At 46.5% G+C, this 25,149-nt stretch overlaps 1 protein-coding gene across 3 annotated transcripts; it reads right to left on the reverse strand.

Moving 5' to 3' along the window:
• Nucleotides 1-8,207: 8,207 nt before the first annotated feature.
• Nucleotides 8,208-24,473, reverse strand: slc8a4a (solute carrier family 8 member 4a). 3 transcript variants are annotated; one of them, XM_056284663.1, is made up of 7 exons: nt 23,145-24,473; nt 22,186-22,709; nt 12,559-12,665; nt 11,687-11,805; nt 10,760-10,859; nt 9,789-10,061; nt 8,208-8,587 (listed from the first exon to the last, which is right to left on the reverse strand). In XM_056284663.1, the coding sequence occupies exons 1-7, from the start codon at nt 24,273-24,275 to the stop codon at nt 8,208-8,210; spliced, it is 2,634 nt and encodes an 877-aa protein (XP_056140638.1). In that variant the 5' UTR covers nt 24,276-24,473. The 3 variants fall into 3 exon arrangements, with proteins under 3 accessions (XP_056140638.1, XP_056140639.1, XP_056140640.1); XM_056284664.1 differs by having other exon boundaries at nt 11,687-11,823; nt 12,565-12,665; nt 23,145-24,317; XM_056284665.1 differs by having other exon boundaries at nt 11,687-11,802; nt 23,145-24,317.
• Nucleotides 24,474-25,149: the final 676 nt, after the last annotated feature.

Here is a 25,149-nt window from a genome sequence, read left to right on the forward strand (position 1 = left end):
CTCTTAATGCCGGAGGCAGAGACGTACTGGGGAAAGACATACTTTGGAAGCTTTACACTCATGAGCCAAAACCATGGAAACCATGCCATGAAGGGGTGTCCCTGGTCTGCAACGATGTTTAGGTAGGTGGCAGGTGTCGATTTGACGTCCACATGAATGGCCGGACCCAGGGTTTCCCAGCAGAACATTGCCCAGAGCATCACACTGCCTCCACCGGCTTGTCGTCTTCCCACAGTGCATCCTGGTGCCATAATTTCTCCAGGTAAAAGGCGCACATGTACAGGGACAGCCACATGATCTAAAAGAAAACGGGACTCATCGGACCAGGACTACTTCTTCCATTGCTCCAAGGTCCAGTTCCGATGCTTGCGTGCCCATTGTAGGCATTTTCGACAGTGGAGAGGGGTCATCATGGGCACTCTGACCGGTCTGCAGCTATGCAGCCCCATACACAGCAGGGGAGGATGCACTGTGTAATGTGACACATTGCTCCCGTAACCATCATTAAAATATTCTGTGACTTGTGCCACCGTAGACCTTCTGTCAGTTTGGACCAGACGGGATAGCCTTCGTTGCCTTCATGCATCGATGAGCCTTGGGTGCCCAACACCCTGTCGCCGGTTTGTGGTTTGTTCCTCCTCAGACCACTGTCAATAGGTACTCACCACTGCATACCAGGAGAACCTCACAAGCCTTGCTGTTTTAGAGATGCCCTCCCTGAACCATTCATCTGGCCATGACAATTTGGCCCTTGTCAAAGTCGCTCAGTTCTTGTCCATTTCTCCAGCATCCAACATGTTGACTATGAGAATTGATTGTTCACTTACCATCTGATCTACCCAGACCTTGACACGTGCCCTTGTTTGGAGAGGATCAATATTATTCGGTTCACCTGTGAGGGGTCATGATATTTTGGCTCATATCGGTCACATGAGGAATTGCCCCCTGCTGTGCATATACATGCATGAGTGCATTTCTTTTGCCCACCTTATCGTTTGTCCTATCAAGCCTGTAGAATCTTACGCTGCGTTCGAGAGAAGTTGAAACTCGAAATGTCAAGAAATTTCCAACTTCTGATGTCACGCATTCATGCTATTAACTCGGGGGGTGGGGGTGGGGTGTCCACAGGAAAAACTTTCATTAATGTGAAATATTGTTCTCATCATGGGTGGCACGTTGGCGCAGTGGTTAGCCGCGGTCACCTCACAGCAAGAAGATCCTGGGGTTGAGCCCCGGGGTAGTCCAACCTTGGGGGTCGTCCCAGGTCGTCCTCTGTGTGGAGTTTGCATGTTCTCCCCATGTCTGCGTGGGTTTCCTCCGGGGGCTCCGGTTTCCTCCCACAGTCCAAAGACATGTAGGTCAGGTGAATCGGCCATACTAAATTGTCCCTAGGTGTGTGTGTGTGTGTGTGTGTGTGTGTGTGTGTGTGTGTGTGTGTGTGTCGGCCCTGTGATGGTCTGGCGGCCTGTCCAGGGTGTCTTCCCGCCTGCCGCCCAATGACTGCTAAGATAGGCTCCAGCATCCCTGTGACGCTGAGAGCAGGATAAGCGATTTGGATAATGGATGGATGGATGTTGTCATCATGCAAATATTTTCTAGAAGTAAGATATGTATTTACTGCTGTTTATTTAGCAAACATGTAGTTTTTTTGTTCCACTTTTTCTTGCTGTGACATCAGTCGTGCTCAGGTAGGAGCTCTGAAATGATACTCAAGTTTCCGATCTTTAATTCCAAGTTCGACGAATATTCGATTCTTTTTTTTTCTCTCCCGCAAGTTGCATGTTGCTTTTTTTTCCCCCACACAGTCCAACTTGTCTTGAACACACAGCATTGCTAGCAGGAATTCTGACCTGTGACAAGATGCGATACTGGGCCAATCACCCTATTAAGTCTAAGTAGTAGAGTGAGAAAACAAACTTTGCATCAACTTTCTCACTTAATCATTGATAAACATATAAAAGAAAACAATGCAATTACACAACTCTCGTACAAGCTTTAGGGCAGGACGGGAACAAAACCCTGCCAACAATCATACCCTCTTGCATAAGTAATAAACTGACAAGGTAATAATATCATGATTTCCTAGGTATTATTATATCTATTTCCCATGAACGTTCTATGTATGCTTCTTATTCTGTGTATATAGATTAATGTTTTTTTTTTCATCTTGCTGTATACATGAATTGATGCCCCTACCCCAACCAAACAATCACCAACATCAACACATTCAGACAATCGCCCCTCCTTTACTGAATCACGATTTGTATCCAGCCAGGGTACCTAGCTGGATACAAATAGGGATAATTAGGGACAGGGATACATAGGGCTAATTGAGGGATAGCATGATATTCATCAGTTAGCCCTATTTGTAATCACAGCTGTAGCCCAATCCTCAGACCATGACCAGACCAATTAACATTATTTAGGACCATGTGCAAAAGAAGTGAATAAACAGGATATTATCAGAGAAGCCTACCAGAACATAAATATATAATAATGCATATCAACCACTCTGCTTGATAATATCATAACAATAACACTACCACTAGTACTACTACTACTACTACCACCACCATCTGATGCTGCCTAGCTATGTTCTCCCCTGTCACCACTTTGGAGTCTCCAATCCCTTTCAGATTGCACCTCCTACATAAGATATAGTCCACCTGTGTGCATTTTCTTCCACTCTTGTACGTCACCCTGTGTTCCTCCCTCTTCTTGAAATACGTATTCACCACAGCCATTTCCATCCTTTTCACAAAATCCACCACCATCTGTCCTTCCACATTCCTCTCCTTGACATCATACCTAGCCATCACCTCCTCATCACCTCCCTTCGCTTCACTAACATGTCTACTGAGGTCTGCTCCAATCACCACTCTCTCCTCCTGGGGTACACTCTGCACAACTTCATCCAACTCACTCCAGAATTCTTCTTTCTCCTCCATCTCAGACCCAACTTGCAGGGCATATGCACTGATAACCTTCGTCATCACACCTTCAATTTCCAGCTTCATACTCATCATTCTGTCCGACACTCTCTTCACCTCCAACACACTCTTGACATACTACCACCGATGCTCCTGCGATGCTCCTGGCCTTACTCCCCTTCCACCTGGTCTCTTGCACACACAGTATATCTACCTTCCTTCTCTCCATCATATCAGCCAGCTCTCTCCCTTTGCCAGTCATAGTGTCAACATTCAAAGTTCCGACTCTCACCTCCACACTCTTACCCTTCTTCCTCTCCTGTTGCCTCTGTATATAGCTTCCCCCTCTCCTTCTCCTCTGCCCAACAGTAGCATAGTTTCCACTAGCACCCTGCTGGCCAACAAACCTCCCTACTGGGACCAGCACTAACAATGCACTGGCTTGTGCATCCTCAGTGGCGGTAGTAGTAGTAGTAGTAGTAGTAGTAACCCAGCCACTAATATTTGTAATTATAATGATAATGATGATAATGATAATGATAAACTCATTATATTGACTCAATTTAAATAGACAAAGTGTCCCTTATTCTGTAACAAAAGAGTTTTTTTTGTCAAAAAGGAAGATACCCCATGCACAGCAGGGCTTCTCTCCTGGGTGCCAGCTGGTACAGTAAACCACAGTAAGCCAAAAAAACTAAGATCCAGTGCACACCAGGATACTTGGACAGACATCAGTTACATGTGAAATGTGTGGTTCGCTCCTCTCCGCTTTAATGTAATCTATTAATAAATAGTGTCTACCCAAGTATCCTGCTGAAAAGGGAGGATCACGCTACCCCCCCGACCAGGTGCTCCGACTGATCAGAGGAGGCGCTAGTGCAGCGACCAGGACACATACCCACATCTGGCTTCCCACCCGCAGACACTGCCAACTGTGTCTGCAGGGACACCCCACCAAGCCGTAGGTAACAAGGGGATTCGAACTGGCGATCCCTGTGTTGGTAGGCAACAGAATAGACCGCTATGCTACCAGGACGCCCTGAAGACCAGAACCAAAAAAATGTGGCCTTGTAAAATTTACGCCCGAAACCTTGAAACCACTCACCCAAACATCAATATTCACGTGCTAGCAAGATTTGAGCAATTTAACCAATTTTTTGTACAATCAGTGTACTGAACGGCCAAATGGCTGAAAGGAATAGTTAATTTTAAACTATTGTTTAGCTAAATTGTTTAGGTTGTTTAGCTCTGATGCTAAAACGTAGCCGTATTCTCTTGGATCGATGGCTTCACATTAGCTGTCCTGCCACAGAACCACTTTAGCATGCTGGTGTTAAAAAAATCCATAAAAATCCTTTGCAATATAACAGAGCCAGCAAAGTGTTTACACATGCTTTATTTATCAGTCAAGCAATTTCAATACACTTGTGACTAGGAAGCCCTAGCCTGCCGTTGACATGTCAAGTCATTGTTGGGTTTTTTCTTCTCTAGTATCCTTGAAGGAAACTCCAGCAGGCAGATGAGAAGTTTTCTGACATGATAAGCAATGTTAAAACCAACAGGTCTACCGCCACTGACACGTATTAAGCAGGGGGAAGATTAAAATTACACGGGCCTTGTCAAACTGCATGAGGACTTTTCCACCTTTACACTTACAGAATGCACTCACACACCACACAGATTCCCTTCTTTATGGATTTTCTGATATGTGCTGTGTTTGGAAAAGATTTTAAAATGCTAGGATTCCTGAGACTCCTTGCATAGCAACGTGTTGCTATTGCTGGTGTGCGTTAACTTCTCCTGGATCGCCACCTTGCTGTGGTGGAGAAGCTTTCATGTACTAATGATCCCAAGAGCTATGCCGTCCGGAGCTTGGCTCCTGGTAGGGTCAAGGGGGAGGTTCCGGACGAACAACAAAGACTTCAATGGCGGAACTGGCAGAAGACAACGCCAGTGAAGGCAGATGAAGGCTGCAACAGAGGGTGGTCCCTAATCGTCTTGGTTCTCCATGCCATTGGACTCTGGCCACCCCCTGCCAAGGACCACATGGTTGCTGTAGGCGCATCAGCCTGTCCACATAAAAAGCTGTCACGCGCAGGCGCCCTCCTGCAGAGATACCCACAAGGCCCTAGAGGGAGGACAGTCATACTCGACCCCGAGTGACCGCTGATGATGATGTGCGTTAAACTGGACCTAGCCCTGCACAAGTTACCCTGAAAAAATGACAGAGACTTTATTACGCGAGTCAAGCCAGCAATTATATAAGTACACTTGGACCACAGAATGATTTTGAAAATTTTTTTTTTAAAAAGCGTCATGTTAATTCACTTAGTATCACAAATGAAGTGATGTCAGAAGTGTTATTTCTGTGATTAAGAGATGTGGCTTTGTACAATATAGACAAACATTCATGTATGCCTGTCCATCAATTTTTGTAAGAATCAGAAACTGGCATAATCCAGCACTATTTATCAAGCGCAAAAACCATGTAGGAATGTGTCTTGGTTTCACTATTTGAGCTCAGATTTAAAACTATGCATGATCCATGCTTACTGTACATACAGTACACACATAAATCTTGTTTTTGTCTGTAATTAGAATACACAAAAGTATAGTATAGTATAGTATATTGGATTATGTCACATTTTACACATCCTTGGGTCTGCAGTGGCCCGAGTAGGACGACGAGATTCATTGGTGTCAGTAGCCTGGGGGTGTTTTTATTTATACTTCTTCCAAGGTATTCTCGTCGTCACCAAATAGCTTTTCCAGCTGATCACCCAGTGTTAAAACAAAGATCTCTACTGAATCTCTAAAAAACGAACATTTCAAGCTAAACTGGGTGTCACACCAATGTTCACTGTAGTCTTTGTCAGCGAATAACTCTCGCTGTAGCAAACCATGTCTTGATGTCAGCACGAATAATAGTCTTATTGTCAGGCGTCCGGGTAGCGTAGCGGTCTATTCCGTTGCCTTCTAACACGGGGATCGAAGGATCAAATCCCCGTATTATCTCCGGTGTCACGGCACGATCTTCTTGGGATAGTTTCCCGGCTAAGGCCGCCGATCGTGCCGTGACACCGGCTTGGTCGGGTTTCTGCGGGTGGGACGCCGGATGTGTAGGTGTCCTGATCGCTGCACTAGCGCCTCCTCTGGTCGGTCGGGGTACCTGTTCGGGGGGAACTGGGAGCAGCGCCGGCGCTGACCTGGGGGGAGTAGCGTGATCCTCCCACGCGCTACGCCTTTCTGGTGAAACTGCTCAGTCAGGTGAAAAGAAGCGGCTGGAGACTCCGCATGTATCGGAGGAGGCATGTGGTAGTCTGCAGCCCTCCCCGGATCAGTAGAGGGGGTGGAGCAGTGACCGGGGCGGCTCGGGAAAATGGGGTAATTGGCCAAGTACAATTGGGGAGAAAAAAATGGGGGGGGGGGTGAGTCTTATTTTTAGACCTTTAATTGACATTAATCCATATCTGCATCACAATATATCCCCGCCAATCAATCAAGACAAAAGTTCTCTTGTTAGCACTACAAATCAACAACCTTTATTTCCACTTTGTCACACACCAAACATGCATATTAATAAAACTAAAGCAGCAATGTTCATATAAAGTATACCTTTACTTTAATACTGTCACAATTAATATGGCTCAACAGATTTAAAGTCAAATAAAGGAAGAAAAAAAACCAACAACTCGGTGTCACTTACAGGGCGACACGAGGTTACTGTCAGTGTAGGAGAGAGATGCGTTTCCTCCTGGTACGTTCGTGTCAGACCGTGGACCTGCTTATTCTGTGTGCCGGAGCAAAGAAGACGACCGTTCTCCGCTTAAAATTGTTCTCGTCGGTTGCTCCCTGTCCGTAATCTGCCCCTTTTGTTCTCTGTGCTTTGCGAAAGTCATGTCGGTGGAAAATGTCTAGCGCCCCCTTGTGACAGACCAGACGAATGGCGCCCGTTCTGTACCCGTCTCGCGCGAACGCGGCGCCTCGTTGACGATCCTCGCGCTCCTTCTGAGCCAACGGTGTCACGCTGAGGCTACGCCGCCATGCCTTTCTCCATTTAGAGCTGAATTACAGTAAAGTAGTACAAATAGACACACATACACGCACACACACACGCACACATGCACGCTGCACGCACGCACACACACGGAAAACACGACTGTGCTCCACGGATTCACGTTTTACAGCCCAGGTGAAAGCAGGACGTCTGCCTGAGAACGATAGAAATGGTCTGTATATAAAAAGGCGTCTGACACCCGAGAGAGCGCCCTGGGCTCACCGTGTCCTACAAGGTACTGATTGAAAAGTAACTGACCTTGTTGGCCAGGGCACCAGGCAGTGACGGACCAATATGTGCTTAGCTCTGATTCACTTGTACGATTAACACCTCGACAGCCATATCAAAATAGTACATACAATACTTAAAAGTGTATTTCCACAAAATTCCTGTTCCAACGTGCAAAAAAATAATAAAATAAACATACCTTACTCTCTCACAAAACTCTCCCGCACATAGTTACACGTTCATCGTTAACAACGTATACGATAAATAACCAATATATAGCTTGAGAAATAAATAATAACAGTAGTATTTAGAGTAAACACACAATTGGTATTCGCTGATCATCTTTTCGTCGTCACCACTATTCTTTAGGTATAGATGTCAGTTGAGTGTGATGACGTACCATGCACGTGTCTGTCACATGATCCAAACTCCCATCAACATTACAGGCAGTCTATAAAGCCTGCGCTAAATCCATCTTAATTGGTTTTTATCTATAGACACCGTGAGTGCAAATATATTGAAATAAATACAGACGACCCCATAGAGAGGAGGCTAGATAGTGAATGTGAAGTGATGATGAGGTGTGATGAGAGGAAGAAGAAGAAGAAAAAAAAGAGTTCATGGTTGAGTGTGGGGTTTTGCTGATAGAAGAAGTGTGCGAAGAAGAGATTGTTTGCTGCGCCCCCTCCCCCCCTCGGTTTGTGCTGACGGCGTGATTAGATCGATACGAATCACCACGGAAGTGGCTCAAGTTTAATTTCAGCAGCAATCCATCTTTGTTAACTAATGATACACAATTATCAACTAATAATAATCATACAAATATTTATAAACTTTGATTAAAGTAGCTTAAAACGAAAATAAATACCCTAAAGATCGGCCTCTTGTGTGTGTGTGTGTGTGTGTGTGTGTGTGTGTGTGTGTGTGTGTGTGTGTGTGTGTGTGTGTGTCTGTGTCTGTGTGTGTGTGTCTGTGTGTATGGGGCCTCTGTCTCAGAAGCCGGGCACATGGCAGTAGGCCTCTAAGGAGGCCAGCAGGATGTAGATGAACCAGAGGGAGAGGAACAGGAGCATGGTGAGGAGCTTGGCTGTCCGTGGGCCCCCGAGCTCGCCCCCCGACACGCTGGCACGGCGGCGGTACAGCAGCACCAGCACGCACCCCAGCGCCATGACAGTGAAGACGGTGACGGAGAAAGCCAGCGAGCCCGGCTCCACGTGGAACGTCTTCCCCTTGGTCTTCCAGTACACGGCCGCGATGGTCCACGCCACGCCGATGCCCAGGAACACGTTAACCGCGTTGCTGCCCGTGACGTTCCCAATGGAGGCGTCGGCGTATTGGTCCTGGATGGCGGCCACTTTGCTCGCGAATGTGTCTGTAACAACATAGAGCACAATGCGAGAAAGAATGTGAATAAAAACATCGACAAAGTACGTAAATGGATTTGGGCAGGTGTCAAGGAGGTACCCCTTGTGCCAAAAACCCCGCCCCCTCTGCACGTGTCATTAGTAGGACACCCTTCTCCTGCCATTTTCTTGCCTGAGGAAAGTTTTGAGGCTTTCTTTAAATGTGATTTTCAAATGTACCTCATTTGTTGGGATTTTGCAAATGAATTGACAATTTCTATATCCATCCGTCCATTATCCAAACCGCTTATCCTGCTGTCAGGGTCACAGGGATGCTGGGGCCTATCCCAGCAGTCATTGGGCGGCAGGCAGGGAGACACCCTGGACAGGCCGCCAGGCCACCACAGGGCCCCAGGCCATCACAGGGCCCAATTTCTATATCCAAATACAAAATGCTACTTTAAAGCACAATTTAGGCTATGTGGCTCTAATGTATGTAGTTCTTAGCTTATATACATTTGACCAATGCAAACAACACTTTTCTATGTGTAAAGTCACACCACAGTCACAGCACAGTTGTGCTCCAAAATGCAGATATCTGCATTTGTAGACCCGGCCACACAATCCATATAATCAGAAGAAAGAAAATCCAGTGTCAATTAAAGCTTTTTTCTGTCACATTCAATGCAAGTATTGCAAAATTTTACAACATACAGCTTTTGGTTGATCATCAGATCACAATTTGTTTTGTACATGCCTGCAGACTACAACATGCCTCCTCCGATACATGTGGCGTTGCCAGCCGCTTCTTTTCACCTGACAGTGAGGAGTTTCGCCAGGAGGACTTAGCGCTTGGGAGGATCACTCTATTCCCCCCAGTTCCCCAACCAACCAGAGGAGGCGCTAGTGCAGCGACCAAGACACATATGCACATCCGGCTTCCCACCCGCAGACACGGCCGATTGTGTCTGCAGGGACACCGGACCAAGCCGGAGGTGACACGGGGATTCGAACTGGCAATCCTCGTGTTGGTAGGCAATGGAACAGACCACTACGCTACCTGGAGGCCCTAGAAATGAAGGTTTCCTCATAGCATGTGACAGAGTTCAGACCCAAGTACCTCGTCATAATTAGGAAAGTATCATAAAATATCAGCTGCTACCATTACAGGGGCGAGTTGAGAAGTTGGCGGAGGCAAAACAACAGCATTGAAGAGCGAACTGCACCCACCTGGGACAGAAGTGCCGAGGGCCACAAACACCACAGCGGTGACCGAGTCTTTGAGACCGACTGTGCAGCCGAAATGGGAGGCCAGGTCACCAGTAACGGCTGTCAGGACACCAATCAGAGAAATGGACACAAAAAAGCAGGCCCAGCCATTCCAGTACTCTGTGGGCGGGACGAATGCAAAGAGAACTTTCCAGAACACTGCCAGGAAGTGCATGATGTAATCAAAGCAGGATGGCAGACGCTCTTCCCCGCTCTCCTCCTCGTCATCGTCACCTAGAGAGGAAAGACAAGGTGGAATAATTACACGGAATACACACACACACGCGCGCACAAACAAACACACAAGAAATCAAATGATAAATAGTCCACATTCATTTGAAGGCGAAACAGTGAAAAGATGGCACAGTTGCACTACATTAGCAGATGGACGATGCATACACATCATGCTGGTATATGTGAACAAGTCTGACAGTCTTAAAAACACACAAATATCGTATCTTATCCCAAGAAGGATTTACTCATCAAGAACTGTGTTAAGTTATTTAGCATGATTTAAGGATATTTTTTTGTCATCTTAGTTATTGCGTCTTAAAAACAGCATTTTCAGAAGTAAAATTAAGATTTTTCTGGGGAGCTGTACTGGGATGGCAGATCATTTTGCTTGTTTCAGGGGTTTTCCTTTTATGAATATGCAAAATTCTGTCTGAATTTTGACACGGCACTTTTGCAGCGTAAGCTATTTTGTCAGGGAGAACATGGTGGGGTGGGGGGGGGGTGAGAAACAAGCTATGTGCCCTTTTATGTCTGTGCTTTCAGATGAGCATCCACCGTCATTTTCACAAGCCGGGCGGGCAGGCCAACGTGCTGCGGCCGGTGGCGCAGACTCGGTGTGCAGGCTGCATCCCCCAGTGGATTCTGTCCATGGGGGGATGATGAATAAAAAGCGCTGGCCCAGGACACCGGGGACTCACCTGCGCTGACAGTGACGGCGCTGACAAACTGCTCCCTCCAGCTACTGCTGCCAACCACCAGAGCAAGGTTAGTCTTCTTAATGAGCTTATCCACCGTGTTCTACCGAGGGCCCCACGGCACAGCCACGAGGACGAACGGCACATAGGAGCAGAACACAAGAACCAATTGGTGTCCATATGCGAGCGGCACAATCAAAAATAAATCAAAGAATAATGGGAAAAGATGGGTTGGAGTAGACAGATTAGAGTGGCCTTGTCAATGTCAAGACAAATTAGGCACCGCTGCAGTCTGGCCTCGTTCTCATAAATGTCATTTTTACTCTTGCACGCTGTCCCTGCCGCGCTGGCAACGCTCTTGACAGTCTGGCAGTGAATGGCGTGGCCTTAGGTTTCGTTCGGCGGGTGAACAAGAGGGCATTACCAGAATTAAGGAAATAAACCTTAATGATATGGACCTCCTTCAGCCTTCAACCGGTAATTTTGAACAGGCTTGTTTGTACTGTCTCATGAAGGATTTACTTGACTAACTGGATTATTTTGCTCCTTATTTGTTGAGCACTTTCCCTACCTGGAGAAAACTCAACTGGGGGAAAAACTAGGGAAAGTGCTCAACAAATAAGGAGCAAAATAATCCAATGGATTTATATATATATATATATATATATATATATATATATATATATATATATATATATATATATATATATATATATATATATATATATATATATATATATATATAATTAGTCGAGCACTCAACACCATTGACGGTTTCGGAAAAAAATGCTATACATATATATATTCTCTTTCTCTTTCTCTCTCTCTCTCTCTCTCTCTCTCTCTCTCTCTCTCTCTCTCTCTCTCTATATATATATATATATATATATATATATATATATATATATATATATGTGATTTTTAAGTTACCTTGAATTCATAAGACTCCTCGATGACGACTTCCAGCTTGGTGTGCTCTCCTAGACTGGGGCAGCCCATCTTCGCCACGTCCTCCAGCCCGGCCGCTGGCTTGTTATCATTGGAGTCTCCTGAGACAAATGATGAGCACGTTTGTGTGGGATTACATAATGTGTTATTCTATATAGCGAGTATCAGCTGAACCGTCAGGATTTCTTTTTTTTTTTTTTTTTTGATTTTGAGATACTATATTGATTCCCGTAGGGAAATTATGCTCTGCATTTAACCCATCCTAGCTGTGTAGCTAGGAGCAGTGGGCAGCTGCAGCACCCGCGGACCAACTCTGGTTCGTCTTGCCATGCCTCGGTCAGGGGGCACAGACAGGAGTATAAACCCGAACATGCATGGCTTTTTGATGGTGGGGGGAAACTGGAGCACCCGGAGAAAACCCAACGCAGACATGGGGAGAACATGCAAACTCAACACAGAGGATGACCTGCGATGACCCCCAAGGTTGGGCAACCCAGGGGTTTGAACCCAGGACCTTCCTGCTGTGAGGTGACAGCACTAACCACTGTGCCACTGTGCCGCCCAAAACCTGGGCCTAATAATATTTTTTTTGTTTTTTTGAGGTTTTTTTTGTCATGTGTCCATGGTTGTCGAAAGATTTAAATAGGCAAAGGAACTCACAGTGCAGTGGTCTGAAAAAAGATATTACAATTAATGTGTAATTTGCAAGTCACAAATATCACAAATGAGGAATCAATGCTATTCAGTGATATTCCTAGAATGTGGGTCAATACAAGCCGGAGCAAATCTAAGTGCAGTTCATCTTTCCCACGGCAAACTTCTGATTTCCTCGTGAAACGCGATGGCTCACTCACCGTGTTTCTGTCCCACTTCCAGCAGTATTGGCTCCTCCAAAACGACGGTGAAGGTCTTGTTCTTCTCATACTCCTCGTCATCAATGATCTTCACGTCCAGCAGCTTCCTACATGTGGAGAGGTTCACAGCACCAAGAGTAAAATGGATTAAAAAAAAACAGGCGGCACCAGATAACGAGGAACTCAGGATGGAAAGCAAATGAAGTTAGGATTGTTTATAGTTCCTGAGAGAGAGAGAGAGAGAGAGAGAGAGAGAGAGAGAGAGAGAGAGAGAGAGAGAGAGAGAGAGAGAGAGAGAGAGAGAGAGAAACAGAGAGAGAGAGAGAGAGAGAGAGAGAGAGAGAGAGAGAGAGCTGTCTGCTGAGGAAAGACTTAACATCTTTTTTTTCTAGCCCTGTCAGAAATACTTAGCATTAATTGTTGCGGCACGGTACAATGTACACTAATGAAGGTCATTTGTCCTTCAGAGGTTCTTAAATATCATAATGCAAAAAAAGTTCTAGAGCCAACAATCTACCTTTATCAATGGATTAGGAAAAAAAACATGTAAAAATAAGAAAACAGCTGCTTAGCATTGCACAAAATGGCCAGCTGCACACAATGTAATGGTCTTGTTCACAGTGTTGAAAATCTGCTTTCCTTACAGGTACACAAAAATGTGTGCAGCAAGAGAAGAGTCCGCTTGTGTTTGAGATGCTTCTCTACGTTTCATTGATTTTACGCAGGCACGTGCGTGACAGAGCCGTCTGTAACTCTGCATATATACATGGCAGGTCTCTGCACTAGCATCTATAATCTACAGTCTTCATTAAAAACAGATTGAATATTATTTCAGGAAATCCCTGAAATGACGTTCCCCGTTGACAAATTATCTGTTCTTTTGCAAGAAAACTACCGTCTTGAGGCTGAATGCTAACTTGATGACTTGCTGGTCCTATCCTGCAGCCTGCTTCTTCTAGATCCAGGTGGCAACCAAAACAGAGCTCTGGCAAGCGCGCCTGGGTGTGCAACGCTGTGTGTCCACAAGAGGGCGACATCCCTCCACGCCTAAACCAACTTTTACCGGTAACACAGCACAAATGAAATGGCTCATACCTCCCACCTACACCTACACTATTCACATTATGTCAGGTGATGCGTTGATAATATTAAAAAAGAAAGTTTATGAAGCTCACATTCAAATGATCTGCCTTTGGAAGCGGCAGCTGTGTGATATTTGTTGTTCCGTTGCTTTCGAAGCAAACCACCCACCGGCTGCTTCCGGCGGGTCAAAAGACGCATCCCAAAACATTTGGAAATAAATTAATGTTTGACTTAGGTATACTTACACCCACTTACAGCTGCGCCGCCTCATTGAAACCTGACATGTTTGCCTCAGCGGCTCAGCCTCCTCTACTTTCTCTCACATTGTCACACCGAGTCTGTTTTCACTCCATCCATCCCCCTAATGATACGTGGGTGGGCGTCTATTTCTGTCTACAGATAGACACGCGGGATTGGATGGATGCATGCAGGCAGTGCTTTTGCAAGCAGGAGGAAAAAAGTTTTTTGTTTTTTTACAAACAATTGAAATGCCATTGAATGCCTGTTTCTGGACAACATCAAGAGAGCAGCAAGTTGAGATGCCATTCTTGCAAAGGATGGGGATTTAAGGATATGTATTTTTGGGGCAAAAAAAAGAAAAAGAAAGAGGCAACAATGGCTTTATTCTGCATGCTGGAAGCCTGAAGATGACTTTGTTTTGAAATAGCCAGAAAAGGCAGTAAACAACAACAGCATATGAATCACTAGCTTTGGGCAGCAACGGTAACAACCGGTCTGTATTTATGTACCTCATAACCTCTCATACTTCAGGTACATTACACTGGTACAGGTATGTTTAGACTGGTTACACCGATGGCCTCGGTGATCATGGCATATTACACTCCATACCAGGTCCACATCACACCAAAATATAGAGGACTGTACAGGCCGGTATCAGGAGATATCATATCTGCTTACTTTACCTGAAGCCCATGACTTCTGCCTCCTCTATGTGCAAGAGATGGTGGAAACAGTTCAAACTATATGGTGAGAGAAATTCAGTGCATGATGCTGAAATCCTACCAGCTTTAATGGCTATAGTTATAGATCTGCAATAGTTATGATCTATGGTAGTTATAGTTCTGCAACAACAACAACAACAATAATAATAATAATAAGTGGAAGAAGAAGAAGCAATTTACATTTCCTCACTCAGCAGACTCTCTTATCCAAAGCAACTTCCAAGATTCAGCAGGTAAAGGTAAATTTGTGCATCTCCTACAACAGCAATAGTGAAGTTAGAGCCAAGCGTGCTCCTCGTGTCGACTGTAATTAGTGTAAGTGTGCCATAGGTAGATCACTAATAGCCAGTGATGTGAGATTCAAATTACAAATTAGCTTTACAATGCCACAAGTCAGTAATTATATGGAACAACGGTAATTATTTATCGCTGCATTAAATCTGCCGTGAGGAAAAAAAAGGGCAATAAGTGAGTGTGATGTAAACCAGCGTGTAATCGAATTTGCAGGTATAAGCAAATGGAGAGGAAAAGGTGTAAGTTCCCTCATCTGCCTCCAAACAATGGACTCAAGGTTTTGTCTGTTACCTTTATCTGTTTTTGTAATATGTTCACCCACCCAATGGTGCATTATTTTTTTATCATTATGTGACGGCTGATATGGTTCTCATAAATATTGGGTATACAGAGAATGGCTATTCAACCGCAGCTGAATAAATGATGCGAAGGACCAGTCAGGGGAAAAGAATAGTCCACATAAGACTAATCTTATACGCAGACAAAATGCATTCATTTTCTAAACCCACTCAATCCAATTCAGGATTGCAGGCCCCAGCCAATCCCAGTCAGAAGGCTGGGAAAGACCCTGGATGGGTTGCCAGTACGTCATTAGACCCAAACAGCATCCGTACCGCGCCTATAGACACCATGCATCTCTGCAGACTATCAAAATAACCCACCCAGGGAAGCTTTTGCTGCAAGGCAATAGTGTTAACCACCAAGGTACCGTCCCACCTTGTCAGTGGAAACGTGTGGCTTAACAGGTAAAACGATCACCTGGTGCAATGAGAATAAAGTATGTGAACAGAGTAGGAGAATTTTCCAAGATGAGAAATAGGAAGACTATTCGGTGCGCTTCTCCTCCTCCATCAGATCACTAAAATACTTGCAGCAAATTAGGCAGGCCTTACCTTCGACTTAAATGAGACGTGTTTCAGGGGAAGTGTGTGTGTGTGTGGATTGGTTTCACTTTTCCCAAACGCAGGTTAGCCGTATCTCCGCCACAGCCCCCCCCCCCCCCTGCTCTGCTGCTCCCTGCGCTTGTTAGGATGCTCAGGACGGTATTGATCTGGTCTGCGTAAGCTGCGACTAGCGAGGAATATCAAGATATCGACTTCCAGCGCCGAAGTCGCCCCACTCGCATCGCTTTCATCGCGGCTTATGTAACCGCCCCCCCCCGCCCCCTTTATCTACCTCGGCCTATACCTCCGTGTATCCCACCACACACTCACAGCAGCAGCAGCTGGCTGAAAACAGATACGACCAGAAAATATACACCAGCATCAAAGGGTTTCTGCAGATCTTCCCCTAATCCTTCAATACCGAATGTAAACGGCTCTCTACCACTGCCTGTTGGTTCTGGCACGGCGCTTTCTGTCTGTAAACCCTAATCTAGTTACTGCAGCGCCAAATTTAGAGGGACAATTTTTTATTAAACGGAACACCAGGGTTTTACCCCATTTGCCCTGGCTCCGTGCCAGCCCCCTGAAAACTTGCCCCCCGCCCCCGTCCCCCCATCTTGTTCCTCTGCATGGATACAGAGAGAGGCACGGACATAAAAGCACACACACACAAGCACAGACACGAGGACAAAATAAAAGCACAGACAACCAAAACACACACACACACACACACACACACACACACACACACACACACACACACACACACACACACACACACACACACACACACACACACACACACACACACACACACATACTCACAAAACTATACTTGTGGGGCCCCCTCACTGACTACATTAATTTCCTAGCCCTTAACCCTAAACTTAACCACGCAAACTACATGCCTAACCCTAACCCTTACCCTAACCCTTACCCTTACCCTAACCTTAACCCAGCGGTCGGGAACCTATGGCTCGCGAGCCATATATGGCTCTTCCGGTGACGGCATATGGCTCCCAGACAATTTTGAGTTGAAAATTATTTTTTTTTCAAAAAAATCAGTTTGGAACTGATTTTAAAATACTTGTGATATTTCTTAATAATACTGTGTCATTTTAAAGTAAACAGAAATTAGTTTTGAAGATAAATTTCACGGGTCACGGGTCACCCGTGGGTCGGGTCGGGAACCAATGGCTCGCGAGCATGTCCGGGTCATTGTAAAGGTGAAGAAATCAATTTTATCAGATAGCCAACTAGTTTATCCGCTTCAACCCTTGTAACGGAAAAGATGGCGAAAAGAAAAAAAGACGATGATTACCGTGCATTCCAGGCTGCGTGGACAGAGGAATTTGCATTTGTGGAGAGAGCAGGATCTGCGGTATGTCTAATATGCAATGATAAAATTGCATCGATGAAACGGTCAAATATAAAGCGGCACTTCGATACGCACCATGCTTCATTTGCATCGAAATCTCCAGCGGGGGACAGCAGGAAAAGGGCATGCGAGGAGCTACAGCGGAGAGTGCAGACGAGTCAGCAGCAACTACGTGTGTGGACCAAGCAAGGTGACGGGAATTCCGCTAGCTTTGCGGGGGCTTTGGCAATAGTAAGGAATGGAAAGTCATTCACAGATGGCGAGTATGCCAAAACATTCATGCTTGATGTGGCCAATGAACTGTTTGATGACTTCCCAAATAAAGACAAGATAATCAAACGAATAAAAGACATGCCCCTGTCAGCAAGAACTGTGCACGATCGTAGCATCATGATGGCAAATCAAGTCGAGGAAACACAAATTAAGGACATAAACGCCGGGACATACTTTTCTCTCGCGTTAGATGAGTCAACAGACGTTAGCCATCTATCTCAGTGCAGTATCATTGCCAGGTATGCTGCAGGTGACACACTGCGTGAGGAAAGCTTGGCTGTTTTGCCAATGAAAGGGACAACAAGAGGAGAGGATTTATTCATGTCTTTCATTGAGTTTGCTAAAGAAAAAAAACTACCGATGGATAAACTTATTTCTGTCAGTACTGATGGTGCACCCTGTATGTTGGGGAAGAACAAAGGATTTGTAGCGCTTCTCCGTGAACATGAAAAGAGAGCCATCCTAAGTTTTCATTGCATCCTGCACCAGGAGGCGCTTTGAGCTCAGACGTGTGGCCAGGAGCTTGGCGAGGTGATGTCTCTGGTCATTCGAGTGGTCAACTTTATTGTTGCCCGAGCTTTAAATGATCGCCAGTTTAAAGCTCTGTTAGAAGAAGTTGGGAATCATTATCCCGGTCTGCTTTTACACAGCAACGTGCGTTGGTTGTCAAGGGGGAAGGTGCTCAGCCGTTTTGCAGCTTGCCTGAGTGAAATCCGGACTTTTCTTGAAATGAAAGGCGTCAAGCATCCTGAGCTAGACAACACTGACTGGCTCCTGCAGTTTCACTATCTCGTGGACATAACTGGCCATCTGAACCAGCTCAATGTGAAAATGCAAGGTATTGGAAATACAATCTCATCCCTTCAACAAGCAGTGTTTGCATTTGAAAGCAAGCTGGAAGTCTTTTTCAGGGACATTGAAACAGGTCGTCTTCTGCACTTTGAAAGACTGCAACAATTTAGAGATGCATGCTTAGCAAGTGACTCCACTCAACATCTGGATCTCCAGCAGCTAGCTGGCTTTACGTTCAATCTCCTGCAGTCATTCAAAGCACGTTTTGGAGAATTTCGTGCGCGCACTGGTCTTTTCAAGTTCATCACTCATCCACATGAGTGTGCAGTGGACAAAATCGACCTGACATGCATCCCCGGGGTCTCTATCGGAGACTCTGAGCTGGAAGTTGCTGACCTGAAGGCATCAGACATGTGGATGAGTAAGTTCAAGTCACTTAATGGAGAGTTGGAAAGTCTTGCGCGACAGCGAGCAGAGCTGGCGAGGGAACACAAGTGGACAGAAATTTAAAATCTTCAACCTGAAGACCAGCTGATTCTTAAAACTTGGAACGAGCTTCCTGTGACATACCACACAATGCAGCGTGTGAGTATTGCCGTATTGACCATGTTTGGCTCTACATATGCATGTGAACAGTCTTTCTCGCATATGAGGAACATTAAGACCAACCTACGCTCACGTTTAACTGATGGAAGCCTCAACGCCTGCGTGAAGCTCAACCTCACCACGTATGAACCAGACTACAAGGCCATCAGCAAAACCATGCAGCACCAGAAGTCGCATTAAAAGTAAGACATATTTAATTTATTATACGTTAAAAATACTATATGGCTCTCAATGAAATATATTTAGAAATATTTGGCTTTTATGGCTCTCCCAGTCAAAAAGGTTCCCGACCCCTGCCTTAACCTAACCCTAATTCTAACCTTATCCTTACCCTTACCCTAACCTTACCCTTACCCTAACCTTAACCTAACCCTAATTCTAACCTTACCCTTACCCTAACCCTTACCCTTACCCTAACCTTAACCTAACCCTAATTCTAACCTTAACCTTACCCTTACCCTAACCTTAACCTTACCCTAACCTTACCCTTACCTTAACCTAACCCTAATTCTAACCTTAACCTTACCCTTACCCTAACTTTAACCTAACCCTAATTCTAACCTTATCCCTAAAACCAAGTCCTAACCCTACAATAGACCCTTGTACTTGTGAGGCCGCATAAAATGGCCCCACAAGTTAGGTGGTTTCTGGTTTTTCTATCCTAATGGGGAACATTTGGTCCCCATAAGGATAGTTAAACATGGTGTACACACACACACACACACACACACACACACACACACACACACACACACACACACACACACACACACACACACACACACACACACAAACCGAGCTCCTTGGAGCCCTGCTGACGGGTGTCAGCTATCTTGAGTGATGACCGCCCAGGGAACACCCCGTTAGGAGAAGAAGAAAAAAACCAACCCTGCTTGGCTGTTTGAAAGAGAAACTTTGGCTGCCAGCTCAGCAGAAAAAAACAACACGGATAAATACGACACATGCAAGCCTGCTTGATCACAGACGCACATCTGTGATGACAAGAACATGCTCAGATGCTCAGATGAGGACAGCGGCGAACACACACATCGAGTCTGTGTGTGCACGCAGCATTGTGAGCGGCTCCATAGTTGTTGTTAGTTTTGTTTTTCTCATAAAAAAGGAAAGTGGAGCGGGCCAGGCATCCCCCTCACCATGGCATTTTCCTCTTTTATTTCTCCTGACAGGGGGAGACGGAGGAGGAGGGGGAACCAGACCTCGGCCTGCTGAATAAGGTAAACGTGTGACTCGAGAGGAAACGGACACAACCGTGTGGTGAGACACGTTGACGTGATTGAAGGACCTTGGCTTCTCTCTCGAAATGTTGTTCGGCGGGAGGACTCTAACAGGCGATCTCTGCCTAAACAATCCGTCTGCCTGTTTCATCACCAGGCAGAAATGTCCCGCGACACGGAGTTGCATGAGGAGCGCCATAGGTGGAAGACGTGCTGACCCAGGGTCACCAGACTTGAGATCCTGCTGTCGGCAGGATCACGTGTTAACGTGAGCTGATGTAGTAGTAACAACATATACCACAGTTCCCCGGTGAACAAAACCCCCGCGGCGGCCTTTCATACACCTTTATAAAATCCAGAACATTTTTATGACCTGTTGGTGTTTGATATATACCCCATAAGGCCACAGGAATACATCTCCCTCCCCCAGTGGTATCATGTTAGGGGCGCCAAGAATCTGCAGAAGTATCCTCGGTGTCAATTTTGCAACAAAAAAAACAGCTAAATGCTTTTCGTTTGAGTCTAGACAGATTCCACGCTCTCGTTTAACCAATCTGTGGTTATCTTCATCAACAAATATGGCTATGATTACCTATGGCGGTGATGAGGATGAGGATGAGGATGATATCTGAGTGGGTAGCACATCATTTACTATTATTTATTGGGGCGACGTGGCTCGGTTCGATCGGTTCGATCCCCGGCTCCTCCGGAGAGCGTGCCGAAGTGCCCACGAGCAAGATGCCGAACCCCCTGACTGCTCCCGATGAGCAGGGCGGCATCTTGCATGGCGGCCTCCACCACCAGTGTCTGAACGTGTGTGTGAATGGGTGGATGTGAGGCATCCACGGTAAAGCGCTGTATAAATGCAGCTGATCTGATCATGACTTTAAAGGTGGTTATTATTCTGATCATAAAATCTCATCAGGTGGTCAGCCGCCCCCTCGTAGACTAGGAGTCCAGTGATGTGGTCTAACTGCATGTGCCCCTGTGGTGCATCTGGTCGTACACTGTTGTCTTATTTGTACGGCATGACGTATTTATCTAGAAGTTTAAATTGATGTGGTGCTCTATGTTGATGATGTAGGGTGAAGGAACCATAACACACACACACACATACACACACACATACACACAATCTGAGCTGCAAACACAGGCACAAACATTGATAAAGGCATGCAGATACACGAGCAAACTGGGAAAAAAAATATATTCACAAACTCTCGGCAGTGATTCAAGAGACAAGCAGGGATATCTGTATTCTTTTGACTCAACGCATTCACCTGCCTCTTCACCCACTCAACCAGCCTACACAAGACACCCACACACGACCCCTGAAATCATCCCTTCACACACACACACACAGGCTCATCTAACACGCTCGTCATTCAGCCATGCTTTCCTTGCTTGTTTTAATTGCGTCTTTTGTTTGGCTGCACTCTGCAGCATTTTGCCGTTTCTTTTTTTCCCCTCCTATCACTGCGAACACAAACGACAGTGGACGTTATGATGCCCTGACCGACAAAAGAAAAAAAGCCACACTTATACTTTCTACCATTCCCCTCACCCTGTTATTTCCCCCTCCGTTTGTGTACGTATGAATTGCCGTCTTGATAAATCACATAAACTGTGACTCTTCCTTCTCTTCCTCTTCTCCTTTTGCTCCTTTGTCTGGCTTCCTCTCCCCTCGTCTACACTTGGCATTTCCTTCCTTGGTTTTCTCTGGGGTGCTGAAATCTTCCCTCGTTCCCTATAACAAGGAACTCCCATAGAAACACCGCTGCTCCCCCACACTGTAACCGTGCATTTACTCCGATTTCATTCGACAGCGGCTGCGTGGATAGGAGCCGCTCCTGTGTTTTCACGCGTACCCGCCACGTGTCATTCCTTTCCTCCCCAGTATATTCTCTTATTCCCCCTCTCTCGTCCCGTGGCCCTCGTTCTCTCATCCGTGATGTTCAGAAAACAGTGCCTCTGCCCAGCACCAGGGTCACTATCTCAACATGGCAACCCCCCCTACTTGGCTAGCGAATACGCTGTTATGTTGGACTTGTGCGGCGACGAGAGACTAACGGCACAAAATCACACCCAAGAGGGAAAGGACGGACACGTTTGCCACTCACATGGTCTCGTCGTTCTGAAACTCCAGCTTGCCGACCACCTCCTCGTAGTCCTCCCCTGCCTTGGCGGTGCCCTCTACCGTGTGGTAGGGAACGGCCACTTTACCCCTGGCGCCGGAGGTCCGGTGCACCTTCATCTGCATGCTGCCGATGCTCTCGCTGACCCGCGTGGAATTACTCTCGAATGTGAAAATGCCGGCGTGGTCGTCGTCGTAGATGGTGACTGTAGCAGTGTGAGTGCTGCCCAGGGCTGCTTTAGGGGGGACGTGGGGTGGGAGGCCACTCCCCATCATGCTGTTGCTAGAGTTGATGGAATTGGGCTCCAGGATGGAGACCTCCGCGCGATGCACGACGCGAGGGTTGCTGAGGTGCACGTAGAAATGCTCGTCCTCTTCAAAGATGTCATCATCTATGACACCAACGGTAAACTCCTTCACTGTCTCACCGGGCTTGAAGACCAGCGTGCCTTCAGCAAACTCGTAGTCTGAGCCAGCATTGGCAGTTCCATCCTCCGTGCGGTAATCCACCTGTGTGGCACGGGGAAGAGGTGAGGAAGGACCCTTGAAACTACCCATCTAAATTATTTACAGAACTGGAGTTATAATTTTTGATGATGCTGAAATATTAACATCTCTTGATGCCTAAATTTGTTGATGGAAGCAGTTGGCTTCATTTTAGATCAGCCTTAAAATGCACTTAGCATACATGTGGAATCAGTCTGGGGTGAAGCTGCGTGTGGATGCTGGTCCCGGACAAGTTTTCTACACTGTTCCAACACAGTCCGCATTTCTGTATCTCTCTGTCAGTTTTTCAGGTTTTTGGTTAAGTTTGGCACTGTTTGGGTTGGGTTGAGGTTGGGTTGAGGTTAGGGTCACATATTCAGTATAAGTTACCAATCAGGTCTAGGACCACCGTCCATGGGCAACTTCCCCTCAGAGCTGTGAAGTCATTTTGTTTCTTACCTTTACAGTGCAGCCGCTTTCTCCTCCATGGCGCCCGACTGACAGCTTAAGTGAACCACAGTTCTCAAAGCACTGGTAGTGAGTGTGGTCAAACTGGAGGTAAATGGTGTGGGGATCCTCTTCCTGGCCACTGGCCTCATGACAGCTCACCACTTTCCTGGCCTGGTCGGCGGCATGCTTTTTCAAAATGTTGCCGGCTCCAATCATCATCCGCGTGGCTTGGATGCGGTAGAAGGCCCGGCTCTTTTGTTGCTGGACCAGCACCTGGTAATTGGCCATCTCAATCAGCTGTTCCATGTCCTTTTCCGGGTGTCTCTGTTTCAGCTCTTTCAAAGTGCGAGCCATCTCCCGACGAGCCTCTTCCTCCTGGTCAAGGCCTGGACTGACCCCCCCACCTTCCTCCACCCCCTCCAGCATCCCGTCCAGAGCCTCCTTGGGATGGTTGTGGGAGTTGACACCCTGACCATCCACCTCCAGGTCCATTTTGGTGAACATGGCATCGCCTTCAGTTTCTATGATGATGCCGCGGGACTTGTTAGCACGGTAGCGCTTATGGACGTACTTGTAGAAGAGCAGGCGCCGGTCCGCGATCCAGGCTTGCATCACGCAGAGCGGGAAGAAGAAGAAGGTGAGGACTGCCTCCCACACCTCCACCTCCCCGGGGGAGATTACAGCCAGGATCAGATACAGCCAGATGTAAGCGAACACGCTCCAGGTGGCAGTAACAAAGAACACCCGCAGGTGCTTTATCTTGCGGGTTTCGTTTTCTGGCACAACATACACACAGATGGCGATGATGATAAACATGTTGAATGCAGCGCTGCCCACAATGGTGCTGGGGCCCAGCGCGCCGGCCTCAAACTCATGGCCAACCACTTCAATGACTGAAAGCAGGATCTCTGGAGCGGAGGAGCCCAACGCCATCAAGGTGAGGTTGGATACGGTCTCGTTCCAGATGCGCACAGTGGCTGTGGTGGTCTCGCCATTGGGCTTCTTGATAGTGATCTCCTTTTCCTGAGAGGTGATGACTTCAATGGAAGACATGAAGCGGTCTGCGATGATGGACATGCCCAGGAACATGTATATGAGAGCTGCAAAGTACACAATGGCGCGTGCCACTTTGTCCCCCATTGAGGGATTTTGGGGGTTCCAGGTGGGCAGCACCACTCCTTCAGAGCAGCTGTCCTCGCTGGAGCAGTTTCCCGGTGCGTTACTGGCTGCGTGGCCAGAGCCGGCCTGAGAGAAATGAGTGAGCCCCGGGAGAAGGACCAACAGGAAGGAGGTTAACAGGTGGGAGGTGAAAGGTGAACTGCAGCTGTTTTGCACTGACATGGTGGTGCTGGGATGTCGGGGGCCAGGTCTTCTGATGACTGAGCTCGCGTCCAAACGTTTTTACAGACACTTCTGGAAAACAGAGGAACACGGTACAAGTTTTAGGAAAGATGAAATAAACACATTCGTCATAAGCAAACGAAACTGTTGTCATGTTTTTGAACTTTATCTGCAGTTATAACAGCTCTGACCTGCCATAATCACCATCCAGCAATAACAAGATGCTTCCGTAAGAATAGCCAGGCCAACATTTGGAGCCACTGCAGTGGACTTTACAGTTTAGACCTGAATAAAATGGTTTCTGTAAACATGGCGGACTTCAGATCCCACACTGTAATGACCACATTTGAAAAGTGCTGTTGTAAATGTTGTAGTGTGTGTGTGTGTGTGGGCGGATGAGCATGTATGTATGTATGTATATGTGTGTATATGCGTAGAAAGTGCATAGTTGTGGATGAGGGTGGTGCGGCAGTAGGGAAATTCAATTGCCCATTTGATTTACAGGTAGGTAGTCTAGCCTTGCACACGGTCTTCCTCCTGTAAATTACATTATGCTGAGACGCACTGCAAGTCAAGGGCCTGAATTAATACCTTATAGAATATCTCAAAAGGACACACCGAGAGATTTGCCAATGTGGGATTACAAACTTTAGGGGAAGGGTGTTGCCACCGA

Source organism: Lampris incognitus, chromosome 8 (genome assembly GCF_029633865.1).
Source record: "Lampris incognitus isolate fLamInc1 chromosome 8, fLamInc1.hap2, whole genome shotgun sequence".
Lineage (NCBI taxonomy): Eukaryota > Metazoa > Chordata > Actinopteri > Lampriformes > Lampridae > Lampris > Lampris incognitus.

Bases quoted from the DNA above. Each gene is read 5' to 3' on its own strand.
- slc8a4a (XM_056284664.1), bottom strand. From the start codon at position 24,275: ATGGGGGACAAAGTGGCACGCGCCATTGTGTACTTTGCAGCTCTCATA. The intron at 12,666-22,185 runs GTGAGTGGCAAA...CTCCACATGTAG, and splicing joins TTTCAGAACGACGAGACCAT to GAAGCTGCTGGACGTGAAGA. The intron at 8,588-9,788 runs GTGGGTGCAGTT...ATGTTGTTACAG, and splicing joins CCTCGGCACTTCTGTCCCAG to ACACATTCGCGAGCAAAGTG.